General features: G+C 36.6%; 2 protein-coding genes across 2 annotated transcripts; both read right to left on the minus strand.

Annotated features, from left to right (window-relative positions):
* Positions 1–1164: 1164 nt before the first annotated feature.
* On the minus strand, positions 1165–4609 carry islr2 (immunoglobulin superfamily containing leucine-rich repeat 2). The gene is made up of 2 exons (XM_053476062.1): positions 4381–4609; positions 1165–3716 (listed from the first exon to the last, which is right to left on the minus strand). The coding sequence occupies exon 2, from the start codon at positions 3706–3708 to the stop codon at positions 1588–1590; it is 2121 nt and encodes a 706-aa protein (XP_053332037.1). The 5' UTR covers positions 3709–3716; positions 4381–4609; the 3' UTR covers positions 1165–1587.
* A 9685-nt stretch (positions 4610–14294) lies between these two features.
* sema7a (semaphorin 7A) lies at positions 14295–25566 on the minus strand. The gene is made up of 14 exons (XM_053477832.1): positions 25417–25566; positions 25050–25183; positions 24835–24870; positions 24127–24222; positions 23909–24011; positions 21953–22063; positions 21730–21872; positions 21234–21412; positions 20859–20967; positions 19438–19633; positions 17917–18032; positions 17595–17740; positions 17396–17451; positions 14295–17314 (listed from the first exon to the last, which is right to left on the minus strand). Exons 1-14 carry the CDS (start codon positions 25505–25507, stop codon positions 16935–16937), a joined length of 1896 nt encoding a protein of 631 aa, XP_053333807.1. The 5' UTR covers positions 25508–25566; the 3' UTR covers positions 14295–16934.
* Positions 25567–25831: the final 265 nt, after the last annotated feature.

Raw genomic sequence — 25831 nt, forward strand, 5'->3', positions numbered from 1 at the left:
TAGACATTTCTGACCTCAATAACCCACAAGGCTCACGAAAAATCATGCTAGATTTAATGTGCGAGCTTTTAATTATTACTACAAACAAATTTTTACTGTTTTCGTTTTTTAAAACAAAAACCCCCTCCTTTTAAGCGCAGATGTGATGTTCTGGTGCTCTGCGCGCTGTGAGAGTGTCACTGCAGGCACGTGGCGGATCAGACTCGCTGTTTGCGCACTGCAGCCTGCGAGCACCTGCACTTCGCTTCTTTGTTCTTCTAAACGTTTCTTGACATCAAAACGACACCGAGATCAGACACAAAACAAGCAGCGATTTACCGAACGCTTAGAGAAGCTGTTCACGGTGTAACATGAGGGTTGAGACTGCACTAGGAAACAGACTTTATTGCGCTTTTTTTTTGCGCAGGGGGAAAAAGGAGAACAGCACAAACATGAATACCATTCTCAACATAATTCTTTAAATCATATGAACAAAAACAATGATATGATATGCGTTAAAATTTTGTCTACGCAATCGTGCTTAATAATTATCATGTTATAAAAGTTGCTTCTGCTTATCATTGCAAATTAATAAAATTCCCAACGCAAATATTCTAATATGTGCCAGAACGCATTATTGAAATAAAGTAGAAAGTGTTTGAACCACTGCAAGAATTAAAACCAAAGGTATTCGTCAGTATTTTATTAAGTTCACGTACATAAAATGATATCAAAAATCTTTGAAAAGATGGTTCACAAGATGATTCTCGTCAGTTGAACAGCTCGACACAATTCACTAAGTGGAAGTGGAAGGGACGTGCGCACAGGCTGATGGTGAAATGCGACGGTTCAGATATAAAAAAAGAGAACATCTTTACACTTTACTGCTTTACACCACATATCGACACTGAGAATATCTATCGTCCTATATATTCTAATAAAACACACTCGGAAATACTTTTTTGTGTGACATGCCACGAACAAGTAACCTTAAACTAGAGAAAGGAGACGTTTAATCAGTCCATAAAGGCGAAAGGATCTTTTAAGCACCCGCTCCTTAAAGGAGATCTGAAGTCACACATTACACAAAATGTCACTGGAAGGTGACCTGGGGTTTTTTCTGCCTACTTTTTTTCGCACATGCCGTGAAGTGAGAAAAAAAATGCCTTTTAGAAATAACAGTCTGTGCACCGAGGACTGAACAACTGATGAATAAATCGTTGTATTTCCAGACCGCAGGGTGGACACAAAACCTTCATTTAAAGGACATTGTATAAGTGATTGACTGTTACTATGAATTTCACACTGACTTACTTAAGTATACTACAGGAATGCCAAGTCTTCCAGGTGATGGATTTAACGTTAAGTTGAAAGTACAACTTATTGTTAGGTGTGTTGGACTAAATTAATTTGTTTGTAAAGATAGGCTATTTAAAAAAAAAATATATAAAAAAAATATGAAATATATACATTTGTTGCTAAATAACTGAGGTAAAATAGGATTAATGCACCTTCTGCAGAGTATTATAATAGTATGGTAATGTGCTCATTGGTTTTCACCTGGTTTGGAATGTGGTCGAAAGGTAAGTATTATACGCCCTGTTGGTTTTAGCGTGGCTCTTTATAATTGCCATTTATTTCCTCGGATATATTCACTGCCTCAGCCCCTAAAGGCAACCTGTCGCTATACTCAGAGCCCACTTCAAACTCCTCCTGAGTTTTGGACTGTGACTCAGGAATGGACTCAGTCACCACACTGCCCTCGGCTTCCTCACCTTCCCCTTCTCCTTCCTCCATATCAGCTTCAGCATCTCCCTCTCCAAGCTCACTTGCATTTAAGTTTTTCTCTGATCCCACAAAAGAGGCTCTCGGATCAAAATCTGTTGTTATGTGCTTTTCCATCTGATCTGCATTCTGCGTCTTCATGATTAGTTTGTAGGTCTTCCCTTGGTACTTGTACAACAAGTGACAGCAAGTGGCTCCTAGCAAGGGCACTGTGGCCAGAGCCAGCAAGAAAATGCTGACCACCACAATGATGAGCAATGATGGGATTTTCTTCCTTGTCGTGAAGACAACTTGAACCTGGCAGTCCTGGCCTCCATAGGTAAGGCACAGAGTGTAATTAGTGCCCGGCTTTAAACCTTGAAAACGATATGTATTGACACCATCCTCGATCTTGGACCATTGAACAACCGAATGTCCATTTCCAGTGCTAACACAAACATACAGCATGTCCATGGAAGGTTTTCTGGATGATGACTGGTAAAGTGTAACCGGTTCCTTATTTACAGTTTCTTGGTCATTGGGTTGGTTGAGGTGAAGATTTGATTTGGCATTTGCCATCTGTAAAGGATTAAGCTGGACTTTTGCCTCAGTCTCCGACACTTCCAAAGCAATCACCCCAAAGTCAAAGGTGTATTGTTTAAGATCATCCAAGCTGAGGTTAAATGCATGATTAGATATATACTGTGTACCATCACTTATTCCACATTTACTGGGAAATGGGAAAGTATCAGTATTAACTTGTTCAGTAATTGGTGCTGTTCCAGTTGGACGAATTTTGGTCTTCTCATGTATGGGCCATATATTATTTTTTCCTGTTTCTGGGCCAGGCTTGTTGTCAATTTGACTAATACGTTCTTTTGTGTTCAGCACAGAGTTGTTGGTTCCTTTTTTGGTAACAGCCATTGCAAGTTTCACTGTGTTTTCAGCTTTATCCATGTCATTAGTAGCAGAACAGCTATAGTTTCCATCTTCTTTTTTGCTCATATGAGGAATGATTAGAGTTCCGTTTTGAAAGATGAGAAATCTTGTATCAGGAAGTGCGCCATTAATAGGAATCTCACTATTTTCAACAACTGAGGGCAAAGGAAATTTTAATAATTGATTTCCTGCAAATACTTCCCACTCAACATCAGGTTTGGGACTCCCTTTAGTTTCACAGTGTAAGATGACCATAGACCCCTCTGGGATTCTTGTGTATTCCATGTTGGGTTCAGGGGTTATGGTAACAGTTGGGGCCTGACATACAAGTTTTGGCATCTGAATGACCTGTAAACCTTTTAAATTGGAAGGTGCCTCACACAGGATGTTGTTCTGCTCAGGAATGGAAATTTTAGACTTAATAATCCAATCCTTTATCCATTCCAGTTTGCAAGAACAGGTGAAAGGATTTTGGTAAATCTGTAGGTGTGACATTGAAATAAGAGGTTCAAAAGTTCCTTCTGCAATAGTGGTAAACTTATTGTTGTTGATGCGAACTGAACGCAGATCTTTTAAGTTGGTGAAAGCATCCTTAGGCAGATTAACCATCTCATTGTTGTTCATTTTCAGCAGCTGCAGAGCAGTGAGGTTAGCAAGGTCCTCCCAAGGGAAATTTACTATTTTATTATGGCTTAGGTCCAGATTCTTTAACTGGAACATTGATGCCAGGCTGTTTCTTTCAATGGTGACAATTTCATTGTGAGCCAGCCAAAGAGATGTAACCTGGGTCACACCCACAAAATTGTGGGATTTCAACACTTTTATTTTGTTTGCTGAAAGGCCAAGAGTGGTCACATTGGATGGCAAGCCCTTAGGTACCTGCTGAAGGTCTTTGTATGCACAGTCCACAAAGTGATGGGGGTTTTTATCTGAGCAAGTACACTGTTCAGGACAGCACTGTACAGTCACTGCAAGGGTAACCACTGCAATTCCCAAGGCAAGGAGCACCAAGTATCTGGTCGCCATTTTCACACCTGTAATAAACACATTTACAAAAAATGGAGATAAGTATACTGTTCATACATTTGCCAAATGTAAAGGCTATGAACTATATGATATAAACTTTAAAAAAGCTGATACTCATATGATAAAATTTGGGGGGCGTTATTCTTGTTGGTAATTTTTGCACACATATGCAGGGGGAAATAGAATTGGAAAGAGAGTAAATGCACTTTTGAAAAAAAAAGTTGGAAAAACGCATAGAGCATAGTTGCTTCAAGCTTATGCGTAACACTGAAAATACTATAGTATATCGTTGTCATAAGTTCTTAGACTATACACCATGTAAGAAATAAACCAAAGGTGTGTTCGTGCGGTTCGCGCGTGTTTGCCGGGGTGAAAGCGCGCGACACTGCACTGCGCGCTCCGCATTCCCGCTATCCGTGGTCCTGAAAACCTTTCAAAACGTTTAACTCCACGTCCTTTCGTGACTGCATGTCAAATATGAGTCGTAGTAGTACTACTATAGGATATATCTCGTAATTTAACTACTTTGAATGCGGTGGCGTAAGGACCGTGCTGATGCGCAGACTACTTCTATGTCAAAAAATATTACGTTCAAATGCAACTTTATATAGAATTGAGTTCTTTGATTTTAAATGTAATCCCATGTATTAGGAAGTCTTTAAACTGTCTTACCTGTGCGCAAGTACTCCGACTCCTCGTATGGAAACAAATCAAAACAACACTCAATAAAATATGATGGGATTTATCTAGATGTGGTAATGAGAATTATTCCAAAACATAATTAATACTCCTATGTTACTCTGGAAAACGAAGCAATATTTGTTGATGGACAGCAGATGAGACATTTTCGTCTCACCGTGATGCTTAGCAGTCCGGAGGTAGTTCTCTGCATGCGATCGTGTGTGAGCAGAAACCGTTGCGCGCTCCCGCCTCCATAGAGCAAACGGAAGAGTCGTGCACGCGCAGCCTCTCCCTTTCCATACATTAAAGCCATGGGACTGATCGCGCCACGAACAATATTTTTAGGATCAGGATGTAAGTGATTAGTTTTTACTTTTTCCCCCGCCGCAAAATGCATCACGTAACTTTAATTAATTTTTAATTTTAAATATTTTTATGCGACATCTTTTTTTATTTCCTACAGTCAAGTTTATATTTCATATATTGACTACAGTAATGCATTAATGGATATTAATCAATAACACTGTGCTATCAACATGATGTACATGATTCAAGTACATGACATTGGGCTTTACTATGCGCTAAATTATTATTTGATTTAGACAATAAAGCACAGTTAGACTAGGAGAGATATTTCATACGATTTATATAAATTTCATTAAGATATTTGTACGATTTGTTTTAGTCATTAATTAGTTAATGTTTTTAATTAATATATATTTTTTCTGCACCACACCCACAGCGTGTTTTGTTATACTGACTCTAGTTTTAATATTTCAGGTTGGCTTTTTTAATATCATAAACTTCCTGAGAGTCCAGACTTTATCTGCACTTGTACCTAAGCATCTAAGAATATAAAATGCGAACTAAAATCCAAACTAAACCCGTGAAGTTCAACCACTGTGCCGCTGCACAAAATTGTGTCCTGAGAGATCGTCAAGAGTGCCTGGGAAAAAGGTAAAATTACACTTATATGATCTCTCTCTCTCTATATATATATATATATATATATATATAGAGAGAGAGGGGGGGGGGTCATTATATATGAAATAATTAGCCATAAATTGAGTGCCTGTGCCTGGCAGAATAATGGAAATACACATTATTGCGTTGCCTACCTCCGTCAGTGGGTGGCAGTAGGCAGCGCAATAATGATCTTGTTAATTCATGGCAATAGAATTATATTTCATTAAAGTTGTCTGTTTCTCAGTGTTTTTACGCACGGGAGCTGAGCTTTTTAAGCATGGCTGCCTTAAAAAACTAAAATAAAATAAAAAACAGTGGGACTGAAAACTGTTGAGCATGAGCTTTGTGTGTGCCATGCTGCAGTTCCTTCCTGGATTGTAGTTTTGTGTTCATCTAAGCAGGCTCAGGTTTCACACTGAGTGAGAATAAATTGTGAGAACTGTCTATACAGTTTATTATAGAAATTGTGTTAAACTATAGTGTGTCAAAAACCCAATCCTTTGAAATTTAGCCAATTTAAACAGAACATTACAAAAGTGAAGTAGAAAGTAGTAGTATTAGTAGTATAGGCACTTGGTGCTATAACCCATGTAAAGGGCCTCAACATGTGATGGTTTAGGTCACTATGTGCAATCCTGCAGGACATAAACCCCACTGAACACCCTGTTGCTTCAGGAAGCATGAGTGACGTGCAGTGTGTCAATGCTGCCACCTCGCGTCTCTTCTGCACATGTGCAAGGATGTCATTGAGTGCGGCTGCGTTTTATTGAGGCTCTCCAAATGTATAGCCTTTAATTTACCTGTACCAAGTTTTATAAGTGTTGATTTATAGGCAAAGCCTAATGTTCTCCTTAACATTTCCTTAGAGTATTAAAATAGTTTTGCTACAAAACATCATAGAAAATCAATCAAGTAAAGATAAACTCAATTTAAAATAAATTACATTATTAAAATATGCAGAGGATGCTGATGTTTAAATAAAGAAAGCCCTAAATTCATACCATTACATATTGATCAATTTAATCAACTGAGTCATAAATATCACTGAAATATGACATTTAAAATTGCAACCAATCACAACTTAGAATGTGGGATTTGTCAGAAAAAAAGGTTATTTTTTAATATCTTTGTATTAATTTGCACATTTGCACATTTGCACGTGCACTTTATGTTGACTATAAAAATGTTACTTAGCTAGTTAGTTATTGTTAATTTATGTTGTAATTTATGTTAGGTCTCTCTGTCCTGTCTCTGCTAGCCAGTTAACTAGGCCTCTTGGTTAGCTAGTTTAGTGTCTCTGTTAATTTATGTTGTAAATTTATGTTGCATGTAGCACCTTGGTCCTGGAGGAACGTTGTTTCGTTTCACTGTGTACTAACTGTATATGGTTGTAATGACAATAAAGCCTACTTGAACTTGAACTTGAACTTGAACTAATGCTATATGAGCCCATTGCTTTCAATTATACTTTACAATACTTAATAACAGATCTAATTTCTTTCTGTCACTGCCACTGCTCCAGGTATAAGGGCACAACAACAACAACAAACAATTCCATCTTTGTGCCTTTTACACAAAACGCTGAAGCTTAATAAAGCCTATATTGTTCCCTTCTTGTGTTGTGTGAAAGGGGCTTATGAAAATCTAAAAATATAAACAGTACAGTAATCATCTTAATGACAATACATTTTCTTTGCACTCAACTGGAAATGAATCCACCCACTAAGGTTACCAAAACTCTAAATTAATACTACTACTTACCTGAATAATATAACAGTTTCCAATAAATTTATTACAGGAATCATAAACATTGATTTTAAACATGTGCTGGGCTTCAGGCAAAACATTGAAAATCATTTTTCTTATTACATACCAAGTATAGGATGTAATGCGTGTATAATGAGGCTATATACTGGTACATATGTACAGTATATGTATGTGCTTTTGCAAGTATATAGAGTAATAAGCCACATATTCAAAGATATTAATTCAAAATCTAAAAAAAAAAATATATATATATATATATATATATCACAGTACAGGCGGGAAAAATAGGTAAATTTAAAAATGTTAATGATTAATTGAATGTAGTATGCTCCTTATAACATTAGTTTTGTCACTTCAAAGCCAAATGCTGCATTTAAAGAATACAAAATAACGTAAAATATAAGAGTTTAGCATTTCTATTAAGCAGTACAGTATGTACTGTATCTCTGTCCTCTGTCATAATTATTTCTTCCTAACAAATAATTCACTCCTACTACACAGAATGAAAATCCGTCTCAATTCTCCCTGCCTCAAATGCCTCCAAAATCTCAAAACTCAAAATTAAGTGCACAGGTTGAGCGGCTACAAGTACATGGGCGCATGCATTTTCTTACACGGGCAAATAGGGCTTCTAATCCCTGCAATTTTGACTAATTAGTGCTCGCAATTTTTTGATACCCCCAATCCACTAAGACAAATTTGTCACTGAATCTACTGTACAATGATGCAAATTTATTACATTCTTAATTGTTCAGCAGCATTCGGCAGCAGAATGTGTAACAACAAGTAAGTATGAAATAATTAACAATGTAATATTTTAAGGAAATAATGATGGTTAAACAAGATTAAAAAATATAAAATATCTGTGGTTTGATAATTTCTCATAATTTCATAATAAAGCCAAATGAAAAATTTACCATATCATTTTTATTTCAAAAATACATGTAGCATAACTGCCAACTTTTTAAAAATGCTCGGAGTGAGATTCTTAATATAAGGGCATTGGTGTTGTATCTTATTTACATACACCATACCCTGCATGGCTCAAGTTCTGTATTTTGTATCACTTTTTATGTTCATGAGAACATTCAGGGGATAACACACTTTGAATCCTACAAAACACAAACAATATTATGTGTAATCTATGACGAACCCTGCATACATGTATATTGCCATGCTCACAATCAAGTCCCGAAATAACAACAGGAATAAATAGATAAAAAAATATATACAGTTGTTCTCAAAATAATAGAAGTTCAACACCTGTATTCCAGATCAATAATGACAATTATATTTCTACATGGCAAATAATTTACTTGTGGGTGTAGTGGAAAACCAACAGACCCAACAGTCATGACATGCATGTTGCTGATTTTGTGTAACTAAATCATTAATCAAAGGGTGCATGTTCAAAATAATAGCAGTTCAGGTAGTCAAGTCATTCATTCTGTAAAAAAAAAAATGGTGTCAAAAAGGTGGCCCTTATTTAAGGACAAATGCAGCAAATGTCGTACATGTTGCTCATAGTGGATATCTTTTGTGAAAATCTGACTAAAGGTCGTTCCAAACATTGTTCAGAAGAACAGTATACTGTAATTAAAAAGTTGACTGAAGAACAGAAAACATTTAAAGAAGTGTAGAAAATTATAGGCTGCTCAGCTAAAATTATATAAATGCTTTAAAATGGCAACCAAAACCAGAAAGACTTGGAGGAAAATGGGAAAACTACCATTCAAATAGATTGAAGAATAGTCAAAATGGCTTAGCCAATTATCAACCTCAGTAGACACCTGTGAAGCCAAGCTGTTGGAAAGACGCCCCCTCGCAAAGTCCCATTGAACACATAAACTGGTCTAAAAAGAAACAACATTTTGGGTTCTTTTTAGGTCTAGTGGCCTCAGACAGTCAGACGCTCAAACACTGAATTCAAACCACAGCAGAAAGACAGTGAAGCATGGTGGTTCAAGCATCATGACACAACAGTAGGCGAGCAGCATCTTAGTTCCAGACCAACAAAATTACGCGTATAGGGTGGCCAGCCCAATCCAATAGAAAACTTGTGCTGTTTTCAAGGCAAAACCAAGAAATGCAGAGGAATTGTGGTATGTAGGGCAATTGTTCTGGGCTAAAAAAAAACACAGTTGTGATGCAGTTCTCAGAAACCGTGATTACTGTATACACATAAATATTAGTTCAGTGATTCACAATAAAGCAAAATCTTCAAGCATTTTTTAGTTTATACAAGAAATGTTTGAGTTTCTAAAAAAATATATTTTTTGAACAACCTAATATTTATTTTTTTCTTTACTTTTTGTAAAATAACATCAAATTTGATTACTTTTTCTTCATGTTTTAAATAAAAATAGGATGTGCAATGTCCCCAATGCGTTTGCGTACAGTATATGGAAATAAAAGCTATAATAAGGGTAAATACTATAAACTGACAAAGTAACATTAGGGATAACTACTGAAGAAGGTAAGCAATAAAGCAAAGGTAATAAACTATCACATTTACTGTATACATTTAGCAGATGCCCTTATACAGAGTGACTTACAAATTACCCTTTTTTTCTTTTTTTTTTTTTTACATTTGTGGAGCAACTCACCGCTTTAATCATAAACTAGATTTAATTATGGTATAGATGTATCTAATATAGAGATCTTACCTCAAAGTGATGATATCACAGCTCATCACCTCCTGATATATACTTTACCCGTAGAACAGATTAGCTGTGTCTCCTCATGTTATCAATTTGTTAAAAATATTAATCTGACTACTGGATTTACAAGTAATCTGCCGGATCTGTCCCAATTTCTTATTAGACCCCTGAAAACACTTGCACCATAATACAACAGTCATACTCCTAAATAGAGTACTCCTCAAATGTTGCTCTGTTTATTTCTGTTTTAATGCTTTTCTTACATTTTATTTATTGGCTTTTGTATTTTGAAACCATTACACAATAAAACAGTTTTAAACTTAAATACATGATTGTGCAAGTATTATCTGTTTTTTTCTGCATTACCAAAATAATGAACCTCATTTCCTAAACCAAGGGTGGCAAACCCGTTTGCCATAATGAGCCAAAAAAAATCTTTATCACTGCAGAGAGCCACACAACAGATGTGCAAACAACAGTATCACAACTTATACACTAAATTACATAACAGAATAGTTTTTATGGATTTTAATCAGCTACCTCCTTTTATTTGACTCAGTGGGACACCTGACAATCCTTGGTTTCCACAATCTTTTTTAGGTCTGGCTTGTATTCAGTTGTGGCTACTCATAGTAACTCTTTCACATGTGTGTCAGTAAGAACAGAGCGATGCTTTGATTTCACTTGTTTCAGTGTCAAAAAAAGAGATTCACAGATCTAAGTTGACCCAAACTTTGACAGTAGTTTGAGTGCAGCCTGTTTGACACTGGGATATCTCTCAACCGGCACAATCTTCCAAAACTCCACGGTTCCTTCCTTCAGAACGCTTTTAAGTCTGTCATCCTCAGAAAGTTCGATCATTTCAAGCCGAGATGCTGCTTCATCTTCTACTAAAGGGGCTTTTAAACAGTCTGATTCAGCAGTGAATCGAAATGTAAGATTGATTAGAAATGTAACCTGTGGTCTTTTTTGCTGTAGGTTGGAGAATCTCTGCTCAAAACTTTTCTTAAGATTTTCAAGGAGTGTTGCATATTGTGCTGTACTCCCTTTTACAACTTCTGCTGCTTGTTCACTTGCCTTCAACAAGGTTGGAAAATGTGTGAAGTTTCTCTTTTGGAGATGTGTCCTGAACAGCTTGAGTTTGTTGACAAATGTGAAAACACTCTGCACCAGGCCAGGCAGCATCTTTAACTTCTCTTACAGATCCACATTCAATCCATTCAGCAGAATGTCGACCAAAAAAGCCAAATCTGAAATTCACTGGGGATCATGGATAGTACTTATGTTTCTCTGCAAGGAACAGCTTCACCGGATTCAAAAGCTCAAAGAAACGAGAAACCACATTACCTCTTGGAAGCCATCTCACACCACAGTGTAGAAGCAGATCAGATGGAAGATCTTTATCAAATTCATTCATCAGATTTTTGAACTGTCTGTGATTGAGAGCATGTGTGCGTATAAAATCGACAATTTCCAGCACAGGTTTCATGATGTGGTCTAAGTTCAGCTTTTTAGACACCAAGTGCTCTTGATGAATAATACAGTGAAATGCCCAAAACAGACCTTTACACAGCCCTACAAGACCTTTCTCAGATCCCAACATGGCTGGAGCTCCATCAGTAATTATTGCTGTTAGTTTTGATAACTGCAGATTTGCTTTCTCAACAACAGTCATCATGTCTCTTTCAGATGGATGCCACGAGTTCTGTCTTTCAGCGGCACAGTGTCAAGCAGCTCTTCCTTAATTGCACAGTCTTCTGACACAAAGCGTACAAATATTGCCAATTGTGGCTTGTCTTGAACATCGACCAACTCTTCCAACGCAATGCTGAAATACCGGCACTTCTGAAGATCTGATAATAAATGTTTTTCTAGTGAATTGTCAATGTCCGTTATTCTCTGTTCAACAGTGTGCCGTGACAGCTGAAGGTCCTTTACTAAACGTTTTAAATTTAAATTTTCGGGACAAAGAATAGCAACAGCATCACTGAGGCACTTTTTAACAAATTCCCTTTTTAAGGTATGGCTTTTTTGCACGAGCAATGTTCCATGCTAGTTGCTCAGGGAGTGAAACTGCTCAGTTAAAAGGAAACTGAAAACGGTGTAGGGAACAACTGAACAACAGGTCTTCACTTTACCGGAATAGGGAATGAAAACTTGACCCATCAGTCATTGCGTCTCACTGGAGCTTAAAAAAAAAAATGGAGCTCAAAAAAGCATTTATATATTAATCATCATTATTATCAGGAATGACATTATATTAATAGGACACAATTAATTAAATTTTGATTTAATTGATTAATCTGTAATATTATACAGGCTATTTAAAAAAATCTCCATACGTGTTTAATCAATTATTGTTAATCAGTAATTTATTTACAAGTTATACAAGAGTTAATAGCATACGTTTTATAATATTAGCAGTTTTTGTTCCGATAAACATTCTATATTTAATGTCCGTAATGTGAAATTTTCACAGCAGCAATAGATATCCGAGGTGCTTATGTTTCCATGGTAACGCACAGAGGAAGTGACGTCACGCTGGTGACTTCGCAGAGTGGTCTGACCGATGGAGTTTTGTCGAGGGAAGTTCACTGCCCATAAGGGAAGTCAACTTTGTCCGAAAAGTCCCTTCAAAATTGATAAAGGTGTCTTAAAGGTTATTAAAACTAGCTAAAAACATGACTATGTTACCGGCATTGAGTCTCCCCTGTTTGATCAATTGTTCATTCATTAGCTGTGATTTAGTGAACAAATGCATTATAATTAGCACAGCAGTGACAAGTATTTCTAAATGTTAATCACGCAGGTATACAAGCCAACAAAGTCTACAACCAACCAGCCTTACCAGGATAATACAACAGTTTCTCATATATTGATTACAGCAATCACAATCTTTGCCTATAACCATATGCTGGACTTCAGTTATGAGATTTAATTAATTTGTATACAGAACAAGGAAAAATTAAAGTACTTACAATTAGCTGCGTACAAAATATAAAATACACCACTAACTGGGTAAAAATCCAACAACCATGTGTGGATGACAAATTCAAACTTCACAACTATAACCCTCTCTGGGGGACGACAGTGCGCATGCGTATTAAAACATACTCGTCTGGTCGACAGAATACGGTTTCTCCAGCAGAGGGCAGCACTGACTCATCTTTCTGAGAAAAGTCTGCCCCCAAATTGCTAAACTTTTATTAACAACATGCATATGATGTCCTCACTCATCGTCTATACCGCTTTATTCTGCATTTACATCCAGTAGTGGGTCCTTTGGCTTATCCCAGGAGGGAGGGCCAATCCATCACAGGGCACACACACACATCGCATGCTCATTCACACACTACGGGCACTTTGGGAACACCAGTTAGTATATGCATGTCCTTTGGCTGTGGGAGGAAATTGAAGTACCTAAGGAAGAAACCCTGTATTCAGGGTTGCGAGGCTTGGAGCCTATCCCAGGATACTTGGGGTGCCAATTCATCGCTGTACTGTATATACATTGTACAATGAAGGCTTCTTCTTTTTTCTTGTTCTTCTTCTTCTTCTTCAAATATCACCCTGAAACCTGAAATATTTCTGTTTATGCAGTAAACTAGCCAACCACACAAGTAGGTACAAAAAGTATAATAGGCAGCTATACATATTATTTATTTATTTATGTGCAGCTTTAATACAAGTACAATTTGTATTCACACTGTTACTGACTAAAGCCCTACAGTATATGATGCTTGGTACAGCATGTACTGTATATTATATGGTGTATATTATTAAATTAAAATACCATAAATTTGGTAAACAAAACAAAACATGTTGGTAAATTTTGGCCTTCATCATGTATTTCCTTTTTTTTTGTTTGTTTGTTTTTTCAAATTTCGGTAGCAACATCTAGACAGGAAGTGTGGTTGGTCCCTGATGACTAAGTCTAAGTCTTTCTGGCCCAACTCATGAACATTATTTATGCTGAGTAATGTTTTATTTTCGAAGGAAACTAGGTCCATTATTTTGAAAAACAGTAAAATGATATCCAATGTATTATACTCTGCCTGACAATAAATGTATAAACACACAGTTAAATACTTAGTTTGACTGCTTTGATTACGGTGTGCAATATGGTGATCAATTCATGTCTAAAAATGCTCCCTCATGCTCCCTGAATCCCTCATTGTTGTGATAACATGGTCATTTAGTAGCTCATCTGAATGTACTAAATTTTCTACCACATTTATGAAATCTATAATATTTGGATTAAAACATATAATATTTGGATTACATGTTAAGTGAAACCCCTTATTTCATAGGAGGATATCTTGTGGTGAGTAAATGAACAGGAACTAGGATGTAGACTAGACAGTACTGTGGCTACAATAATACTTGTAATACTCTGGAAACAAGACAAAGCCTTTTGTCATGGTTTTTTTTGTCATCTATCTTGTACCACAACCTGCTGCTGCAATCCATCTTTAACAAATAATAGCTTAATGAAACATAATGGCACAAAAAATAAATCAGCTTTTTATTCATTTAGTGACCAGAGTACATCTTTAATAACAAATTCTTATAAAAAAATATACATAAGTTTACTTGATGCATAAATAGATGTTATAATTAAAAATAAATTAAGTTAAATGTTATCATATAAACTGACAAACTCAAAACTCAAAAGCAAAATTCACTGCCCAGTAGATTATTGTTAGTATGTACAGTCTTTGTGTAGGCCACAGAATAATTAATGAAACAGAATAATTATTTTAACACCACACCTTTTCCTCTATGCTCCATTACCATTTGGGCTGGTCAACAAAGCCCACTTAGTCTATGACCAGATGGGCAACACCTACTTCCTGTCCAGACAAATAACTTCTGAGATTGTCCTATTTAGAAAAACACCACTTTAACTAATTGCTCAACATACAGATCTTATGGATTGTTCACTTAAATCATTCTACTTTCGTGGTTTGCTCATAACAACACCTACATATGATATCTCATATTAGTTACATCGCAAATCACATCACCTTACATACATTTCTAACTTTCTACTTCTTTATACCAAGAGAAGGTATTGCATCTTCAGTATTGTTCTCTATCTTGTTTACCACCACTTCCCCCTGCTATGCTGTGCTTTTTAATTAGTGTGATAATTAAAGACCGGCTGACGTACTAAAACCAACAAAGCTTGAAGCACTTAGCAAAAGAGGACACTCAGCTTTTTTTTTTTTTTTTCCATTTTTTAAATAGCAGCTGCATCAATTAGAAATGCACATTACGGGCACACAAGGGGGAGTAAGAAAAAGATGAGCGTTAGGCAAAAACCCTATCTTGGTCCAAGGGTCACATCTTTGTCTCAGGTTTAGTGCAAAGAATTAAGTATTCAATATGAGAAACTAAACATCTACAAAATTCAGCACATACTGGATTAAAGATAACGTGCATGAATCTAAGTGTTATGGTTTCTCAATACATCTTGCCTTCTATAGCAGGCTATTTATATTTAGAAGGCTTTAGATCAGTTCCAACATAACAACTAAACTGCTTACCCTGTCCTGGGTCACAGAAAGCCCAAGGGATTTGAGTTACCATGCATGGTACACACTGGTTTGTATGCACACTCGCACTTTAAGGGGGCATTTGAAAACAGCAACTGGTATTTGGACTGTGGATGTAAACCAGAGTACCCAGAGAAAAGCCACCAAGCACAGGTAGAACTGCCAAAATCAACACACATAGACCCTATCCGGAACTCGAGCTGTCAACCCAGGAGCTGCAAGGCAACAGTGCTAACCACTACACCACCACTGACTTATAATACAATACAATGCATAAAAAGCTACTTCATGGCTACACCTATCATTTTTGTCCCACACAACACACGCGAACACACGAACACACACACACACGCACACACACACACCACTTAGCAATTGCAAGTTGTAAAATCCTTTCATAAACCAGATTTTTTGCTCTAGTGTTGTCTATGGATGCTCTTCTTTGTAAAATACCAAATAATTTTACAGAACACTATCATTATAAATATTGACAATCATAACTTCAGGAGTGTAGGCATGTGTCAGGATTGTGCCAGAACAAACTCCAAATGACAATACATTATAGACTACAAATAGAGCCACAGAAAACTACACAATCTGACTAATGATTACTAAGTCTTAACCATCACCACTCCACCCTCAGTCACACAGTATACAGGAACTCTCATCTACTCTTCCAATTGCAAAGTAAGTCATTTCCTGTGTATATTGATCCTGTGTATAGTCTTTTTGCGTGGTTTGTGAATTGCATGAGTGAAAACATCAGTAAGGGCTGGCCTGCACTTGTATCAGTCGATTAATTCATAACAGTCTTGTGTTTCCTGGTATTTTTATTCTTGTCTTGGAAAATAAATAAATAAATATTTTTTAAGCTATATAGAAAGTGAATAGTGAGTTACGGAACTGAGTTACTGATTAGAAGGTCAGCGGTTCAAGCCGTAGTTCCCTGTCTGCTCCAGGAGCACGGTATCATGGCTGAGCCTGCGCTCTGACACAGCCACCAAGCTGGGATATGCAAACAAAGACTTTTATGGTGCAGTAATGTATATGTCAAATAAAGGGTTAACTTAACTTACAGTAGTAGCAATTTTGAGGTCAGTTAGCTGTGTTAACTTACAGTAAACCTTTTTCTTTTTAACCATCCACCTATTTAGAAGACATCATACCGAAAAAGCTGACTTTACCTACCATTAGGCTTGGGTGGGGTACCAACCATGGAGACAAGAAATAATATTATATTTTCCCAGGGAAGGCGTCATTCAATAATCCACCTTTTATTTAACAAGTGATCTCACAATGCTTGAACCTCCCGGTTATACTGTTTTAGACCACACCTAATTGTAAGCTGCTTCCTTGCCTTGTTTTAACCATAGAATGAAGGCAAGCACGAATACAGGATAGTCCCAGGTGTCCATCCACGTCACTTGTATTACCATGACCCAGCACACTTGCTGACGTACACAATTGTCTGTTTTCCCTACGTTTTAGGGTAGTGGTCACACTGGTTTTCCTTTTCAACCCACTGTATAAAATATTGCATTCCAAAAAGTCAAAAAGGGAAATAAGCTGGACAGAAATGGACAATCTGCCCAGATTAGTGTACAATGAAAAGAAGTCCAGTGAATATAGCAAACAGCCATTGTTTCTGAACTGTGAGTTTTAAGGCTCTGTTTGGGGACCGTGGCTCAGAAGGACCATGCAACTGATATACTTTTACAATTTTTTTATAGTTACGCTCCCTTGACACACAACTGTAGTTTCCGTAGTCATGTGTATTAATAGCTGGTATTAGATAGAGGCAATCAGACTTTGTTTTCTGGCATGATTTACTTTCATCCCTGTGCTCCCAGCTGTAGGTGGCATGGTGGGAGTCAATGGGGCAGGAAAGGTAGAAGGGAAGGCCCTTGGGCACAATGTGCACAATTGGAGTGGTCGAAAATGAAGATGATACATCCCGTTTGCGTCTCTTTGGAGCTGTGTAGGAAAATATGTTATTTAAAGGATTTTAGCACCATGTAACTAAAACATAATTAAGGGATTAATGCAAAATCCTACCTGAATTTGTAGAACATATGTGTGGCACACCAGTGGCAATATTTTGAATCCCACGTCTGCAATTAAATAGCCATACAATACTGTATCTTTTTGTTCTTAGGATTGCTTAGCTTGTTTAATAAACTTGGAGGACACAATTTTCATTTTAACAGATTAAAAAATATGCAAACTTCACCAAAGGTAGGTTTGGAAAACATACTCAGTTTGTGAAGTACATCCATTTTCAGTCCAAGCACAGTATGGGTCCCTGGCAAGAACACAGTCTTCACAGGAGGTATTATAGTCCTGACACCTCTGGAGGTCTAAGACAGACATTTGCCCAGGATATCCAACAAACAACTTTCTCTGAGAAATTAAAGCAGAAAGAGTAAAGAGGGAAAACAATGTGTAATCTAATGTGCATGATATTCAGACTTCATACATTTTAATAAATATACATAGATTATACATGATATTTCTTATCATTTCAGAAAAACATTATTCAAATAACAAATGGAAATTCAAAGCAGCATTGTGTGTACCTTTTCAGAATGTAGTTTCATAGACAGAACAGGAGCAGGCCCATGGCAAAGACTTGTCTCAGAAATTATAAAGGTTTTGGAATTATGTTCCAGTATCTTATGGATTGTTCCAGTATCTGCAGTTTACACACAAATAGAAAAGCATGGAATGACTAAAGAGGAGAGATCAGGCTAGAAGCAATAGCAAATGTTGCCAAGACGTAATGGAAGTTTTTAACCAGTAACTGACATGAGATAAAATCCATTCTCTAAATAATACACACACAACTATACAACATTAAAAAGCTGAAAACAATCCCTGTGTATTTTGTTAATTTGTTTGATGTGACCGCCGCACCTCAATACACTTACTGGCCATCACCCAAATTTAAAAAAGGGGGGACAACCACAAGGCCACATGGTGGGCCTGAAGTTCTCTTCAACAAAGATAGCATATTTAAGCTTTTAGCCATTTGCTTTTTGTCACATACTGTACATCCCATATATCAAAAGAACAAAAGTAATTCACATGTAAGTCATAGACAGACCCGGAAACAGACAATAGGAAATACATGAGCATTGTCTGATTAGACAAAAGGGTTCCAGCAGACCCAAGCTGGAATGGGATTGTACTGTATGTATATTCATCTGGAAATTGGCTTTAAGAAGTATTTCCATTTAAGGGATCAGGAACTCAATGAGTGGGTTGTATTACAATATCAGAAAACCTTACACTGGAAGAACTTGAATCTGGCAAAGCTGTTTATGGAGAGCCTGACATGTATACCCAAATAGACTATGTTTAATTTATGCTTGAAAGACTAAATAATGCAATAAAGTAAATAATGCATCACAGCATCTGAGTCAGATACAGTAACAGCAATCTACAGAAAAGCGGGTGGTCAAGTAAACAACTAGGAATAAACATTCAACTTACCAAAATATTTATATAGTGAACAACTAAAGTGGTGGCAAAAAGCATTGTGACAAAAGTGAAATTCAATATTTTTTTATAATGACTTTTTTTATAATGATTATGAAGATAATAATAATAATTTCCAACTTCATGCAATAAAATTATACAAGAATCAATATTTAGTATGAAAATCCTCAATCCATGACGTTCACAATTCATTTGAGAATTGCATAGTTTTAGCAATTTTTGTGCAGAGTTGGACATCCCAGCTTTAGAAGCTTCCATCCATTAACTGTGGTTAAATCTTTAGCCGCATAGGTTTTTTTGTGCACAGGGAGAACTATAATACATGGCATATGTTGTCTTTTTGGCGACCCCTGTAATGTTTAGTTTTGCTTTGGTCTTTTTTCTCGAATGATGCATCTGCTTTCTACTGCAAACTTGACCTGTTAATTGACTACAATTTGGATTGTGTTTTGGATTTGACTGCCTTTTCTCGGCTTGCTGGTGCCACCTTAACGGTTTTGTTCCTGCAGCTGCTGTGAAAGGTGATCAAAACTTCATTTTGAAGCATAACAATGCTGAGTTAATTCAAAATAATGTAATATAAAGCTATTAGTACATACCTGTGGCAAGCAGCAACACATTATACATTTTTTCTGAAGTCTGTACTCTATCCACTGCAATTTTGGTGTAAATTTGGTTATTGCTTATGTAGAGAGGAGTATCTTTCTGTATGGGATGCACCCATTCGGTCATCTCTGGGTGGTTTTTAGTAATACGGATAGTTTGGATGGGCAGAGACCTACTGTCCCTCACACACTGGAAGATAATAATTTTAAAAAGACAGTTAGAACTTGTTATAAAATATGTAGGCCATTTTTTCACATTTACTGGAATTTTTCTATTGGATGCCTTGACTTGTGGAGTAAAACTAAGGTATGTACACTAATCAGCCTTAACATTAAAACCACTTGCCTGATTTTTGATATGTTGGACGCATTGTTTCTGCCTCCAAAACATCAACCACTGAAACAGACTGGTCATGTGTTGCCTAATACAACCCACCCTTTAACAGGTGGCACTGTAACGAGATAATTAATCCTATTTACGGCACAGTTTTTAGAGGTTTTAATGTTATGGCAGATTAATGTTGTATAACAAATTCCAGAGAGGTTTGTCTGTATTTGGGATTCGGAAGCAATCTTTCAGCACATCCTGAGCATAGTGAAGCCAATATACAGTAATAGGCATTGTTGAGGGATACAAATGATTTCCTTTGTCCTAGGTCAAACGATAAAGAAATTGAGGTTATTGTTAGAACAAAACAATCTTGGTGAAACAACTGCAATTATTTAAAATACTCAACTGGACTAAACCAGAGCATTAACCCCTCATAGGATAGGGTCCAGTGGCAACAGTGGGACACAGCTGAAAACATGAGATGATGATGCTAAACAACTGTTCCATACAAATAAAAATAGTTTCTTTGATGTGGATCATAATGAAACATTCATAGTCATATGATTAAAAGCAGATGTTAAAGGTACCATCTAAAAAGAAATTATACAGGGTAATTTAAAAAGAATAAACCTGATTTCACAATATTTTATCAAGGAAAAGTAATACAAAACTTCAGTCAAGTCACAAGTATTCTACTCACAATCAGCTTTTATTTCCTGTCTTACAAGTGTTCAGTGTGACCACCACTGGCAGCACGGGCAACATCAGTGTGATGAGAGAATATCTCTCAAGTGCGTACCAGCATATCACGATCCACTGAGTTGATCGCTGTTGTTATTCGATGTTTAAGGTTTAAGATGGCAGCCATTCAAAACTTAGATAACTCCTTTTTTAGTCACTGACTATTTCCATAACGATGCTTGATAAGTGAAGCAATTAGTCATGAAATCGGTTCATTATTTAAAAAATTATCCTGTACATGACATTTCCATGAGCTTGCTTGATTTTGTTTGCCTGAATACTTCTTGCTGCAATAGACAGATAACAATATAAACAGAGGTAAAAAGAACAAGCAAAGTCTTACAGTTCCTGGCCTTGGGTTGGGAATATCGTCATCGTATCCTTTGAAGCTGGAGTTCTCAAAAATATCATCAAGCTCCGCCAAGGAGTATATGCAAACAGCCGTAGCATTCCTGTACCATGAGTAAACAAATAGACACGATAATAGAAACAGGTGATCAACAAATTGTGTATTCACTGTATAGCATTCACATGTTCCCGACAAAATTACAATGATTAATTGAACATGTACATATTTAACATGGTCATGGTGTACATAATTAAAGGATATTTTTGCCTACACTTCTACAGGAGGATGTTTTCTAACTAAGCTGTAAACAGCTAGAGCAGACAGGATGTCTGCTGGCTAAGCTTTACAGAAATAGACAAGGATGTTTACCAGCTGCTTGAAAAAAGAGCATAGACCAGAGATTGTTTCCAATTATTAGAGTGTAGCACGAAGATGTCCTGCAGACGATTGAAGTACAGTGACTCTCCAGGAATTGCACACACAAGGCGAGCCTTTAGAAAAGATGTCCAAATGTTCTGAAGAATACTCTTGGGCCCTCCTTGGTCAGTCTACAAAGAGATGCCAGGAATAATAATAAAAAAAAGCTTTCTACAGTTGCAAAAACAATGTTCTTATATTACAAACCTAGCTCAAGATAAACATCTTGAAAGCACCACCTAATAATGTTATGATACGACATAGCATCAGTTCTCCCCACCCACCTCAGGATAGTTTCAAATGCATCAGCATTCCTGATGGTACTGTAGAGAGGATCTACCTTTATTCCTTTGTGAAAAACATGTTTGTGTTGTGTGCCTTCTATTTATAGCATGCATTCTATTAAATGGCTATAAACATTACACTGTACAAATATATAATGCCACACCTTGCATACTCTGGCCACTCTAGAGATCCAGGGGTCAGCTTCTGGACTGTCGTCTGAGTTTCTCTCTCGAAATAGAAGATATATTTTCTCATTCATTGGGTCCTCAGGTCTGCTGGCCACAAAAGCTGAGATAAATGTTGGTTCTGGAAAGCAATGGGATAAAAGAGTAATGATTTTTTTTTTTTGTCTGTGTATTTATGTGTGCTCATTGATATTTATCTACCTGTAAGCCATGGACCATTCATCCATAATTTGATTTGGCTGCCAGCTAGCCTGCGGAACTGTAGTGATGTTCCATCTGAATAAAGTGGAGCTGCAGCATAAAGATCTCTATCTGGGAAGGGAAGGATTGTACATATCAGGACTTGGTAAAAAGTATTTATCCCCTTCCCGATTTTTTTAATTATTATAAATCCACACCTAAATGATTCAGATCATTAAATAAAGTTTAATATTACACAAAGGTACCCTGAGTGAATACGAAATGCAGTTTTTAAATGCTAATTTAATTTATTAAGGGAAAAAAGCTATCCAAAGCTATCCTGGCTGGCTCTTTTATATAAAAAAAAAGTAATTTTACTAGCCACACTAGGCACCCAGGCCAGACCTTTGCTAGACCAGATGAATCAAGAAATCACTTCAATAGTAACGCTAGTCTCACACTAAAAGATTTCAAAAAACAACACAATATGCCGCAGTCTAAGTAATTGACTTGCATCAGTATGGAAAGACACAAGGACATTTCTAAGGCTTTGGGACTCCAGCAAACCAAAATTACTCCAAGAACACAATGATGACTCACCCAGGAGGTCATAAAAGAACACAGAACAACATCTAAAGAACTGCAGGCCTCACTTGCCTCAGTTAAAAGGTCAGTGTTAATGATTCAACAATTAAAAAAGAGACTGGTCAAAAATGACAAAAGCCTCTGCTGACCAAAAAGAACACAAAGGCTCTATATTTTGTTAAAATATCTCCAGGTTTGAACAGCTTTTTCTCTTAATAAATAAATCATCACCTAAAAACTGTATTTCATATTTACGCTGGTTTTCTTTGTGTAAAATATTAATTTGTTTCATCATCTGAATCATTTAGGTGTGACAATTATGCAATTGTTTAACCACTTTACATCAAATACTTTTTTACAGCACTGTAATGTAAATATTGTGATCATTTCTTTCACAATACAATTGTGTAAAGAAAAATCAAAGGTTTTGTCAAATCCAATCCCTGGAAGCAATTTTGCATGACAACTAATTAAATCTATGAGGCACACTCAAGTCAAACCAGGACTTGTGATAAAATTTCTTATGAATAAAAGAATTAAACCAATTGCCACTTACAGAAAACTTCAAGTTCAGTATGGTGATTAGACTCATAGCCGATTTAAAACATTTTAATGGTGCAAATTATAAAGAAACCCATACATCCATGAATGACGATCCTGGCCGAAGTCCCGTAAATATTCAACGATTGTAACACCTGATGATTGGAAATTGACAGATAACTTGTTAACAACTTGCAGAAGAGACACACCTGTCTGTGGGAACTGTACACACAATCATTTATGAACACCACCTGTACATTGCAGGAACTTGGCAGGGAGTTATTTCCACATCCCCTGTACAGCCCTGACCTTGCTGCATGCCAATTCCACATGTTTTAGGGCCATAAAAGTGTTCCCGGGAGGCCAGTGTTTTAGATGTGAAGCAGGCAGTCGAATCATGGCTTCAGCATAGAATAAGTCCATTAGTGTAGCGGGGGATTATATAGATAAATAATGGAAACTTAGTTTTTAACTTTCATAACTGTGGTATGAGTCCTAGTTTGACTTGAATCTAAATAACACAATACATGCGTCATATCTGTTTTTAAAAAAATGCTTTTTATACCAGTATTTTATATGTAAGCCTCTAATTTTTATATTCTATATTTAAGCACCATCTATGCTTGTTTTATAAACTATAGAAATTTCCACAAAACTTTATTAATTAATATTTTATACACTTCATACGGAGTTCAAGTTTGTCAAATACCATACACATTTGAATTTCTTTTTAGTGGTAATTGTATTTTCCTGTTCAGCTACTTTAATACTGTAGCTTCTATACATGACATTGTTTTCATTCAGGCTTTAATAAACTATCTACGTATTTAAGAAACACTGCATATCACATACCTACTACAAGAGACAGAGAGTTTTGAGAGTATATGGAAGGTGAAATGCCACTGCCAGAAAAACTTTCCACAACCACAGCAGAGCTATCATTTGTTCTGACATCCTAAAAAGGTGAAAAAGGCGAATTAATTAAAACAGTAAGGTCCAGCTACGATATTCACAAAATTTAAAAGAACTAGGAAAAAGCTGATGGATGGTACAGTATTTATTCAACCTACCATCTTCCAGCACTTTGGTTTATGTCCATTTGTACCGCAAACAATAAGCCAATCCTGGAATTCTTCAATTACAGTTATGACATATTCATGAATGCTCTGAAATAGAGGGAAAATGTGCACCTAATCGGTACTTGACATTGGCTCACCAGGACCATGTAATAAACTTCTAGTTTACACATTTCCAAAGCAGTCCTGTTAAATAAACCCACACATGCCTGGAAATTAGATTTATGGTGTCTGGCATTTAAATTTAATGGTGTTCATAATATTAACCACTTACTCACTCACTCATTGTCTATACGGCTTAATCCTGTATACAGAGTCATGGGGGGCCTGGAGCCTATCCCAGGAGACTTAAGGGATGAGGCGGGCTTAAGGGATGACTATCTATCGCAGGGCGCACACACATACACACACTCACACACTATGGGCAATTTGGAACTCCTAATCTTCATGTCTTCGAACTATGAAAGAAAACCGGAGCACCCAGGGGGAAACCCACAAAGCACGAGAGGAACATGCAAACTCCATGCACACAAATTTGGCCTGGAACTGGACCCTGGAGGTACAAGGCGACACTGCTGACAACTAAGCCACCATGCGCCCTAATATCAACCAAAGAAGACATATGGAAAACTAAAACAAAGCCAAAAGGGCATAACAAATCCCAGATCTAATTTTATATTTAAATCAAGGACAACAACATACCTCATGATCACCTCCTATTTTTGGCAAAGTGAAGTTCTTTAAAAAACAACAACAAAAAAGAATTTTATGACATAATTTCAACAATTTCACTTGTATAGGTTAATGAAATGTTCTTATTTTAATACTACAGAATCTTATAAAAACCTTCTGACACAAGTCAGCTACAGTATTTCCTTGCCTTCCCTTTACACTGAATAATCTTTAGAAGTAATTACCTTTACTACACGATCATTGTGCAGCTCTAGCACACGGTTCAGGGTCCCTATGAACAGCTTCTCGGACCCATTTCCAAGGCAGAAGACTGTGTAGCTTACATTTTTGCTATAGATTTGCTGGAGAGGTGAATCATCTGTTTTATATATATATATATGAAAAATAAATAATAATAAAAATAAACATAATATAAAATAATGCATGCCATGAGTTATTCTATATGCTAAATCTTGTCTTGTTTACTTTGCTGCGAGAATTAGATCCCTCACTGCAAAACTCTACTGCAAACCCATTCTCTCATTAGTCTGATAACTACAGCAAAAGATCAAACGAAGCCGTCATGCTTATTTAATATTAAACACAGCCTACCTTGTCGCAGCGTTAATCTGGGAATCATCCACGAACAGGACACAGATAGAAAGCACGACTCAAAAAGAAGAAATTTGCAAACCATTGTCATTTCTCTCAGTTCATCTACAGTATGCAATGAAGAGAGAGCGGCGGTCAGTGGCTCAGACTTACAGTATAGCACAAAGAGGATAAACCCAACCCAACCCAACACACAGAGGGAGGGAGGGAGGGAGGAGGTGTAGTGCAGAACTTAATAGCATTTATAGATACTAAATCGTATTGCTTATATGTCATCCACCACGTCAATGGGAGCACCCGCATTGGCGTCACCTTTTTTTATAGCGTTAATGTATGTATTATTTGACACTGTGTAGCCTATAGCTAGCTTTATTGCAGCGAAATTTTATTTCGAAAAGCAATTTTATTCACACAT

Source organism: Clarias gariepinus, chromosome 2, assembly GCF_024256425.1.
Source record: "Clarias gariepinus isolate MV-2021 ecotype Netherlands chromosome 2, CGAR_prim_01v2, whole genome shotgun sequence".
NCBI lineage: Eukaryota > Metazoa > Chordata > Actinopteri > Siluriformes > Clariidae > Clarias > Clarias gariepinus.

Bases quoted from the DNA above. Each gene is read 5' to 3' on its own strand.
- sema7a (XM_053477832.1), bottom strand. From the start codon at position 25,507: ATGACAATGGTTTGCAAATTTCTTCTTTTTGAGTCGTGCTTTCTATCT. The intron at 24,223-24,834 runs GTATGTTGTTGT...CCTCTATTTCAG, and splicing joins AAATAGGAGGTGATCATGAG to AGCATTCATGAATATGTCAT. The intron at 17,315-17,395 runs GTAGGATTTTGC...TTTCCTACACAG, and splicing joins CATATGTTCTACAAATTCAG to CTCCAAAGAGACGCAAACGG.
- islr2 (XM_053476062.1), bottom strand. From the start codon at position 3,708: ATGGCGACCAGATACTTGGTGCTCCTTGCCTTGGGAATTGCAGTGGTT.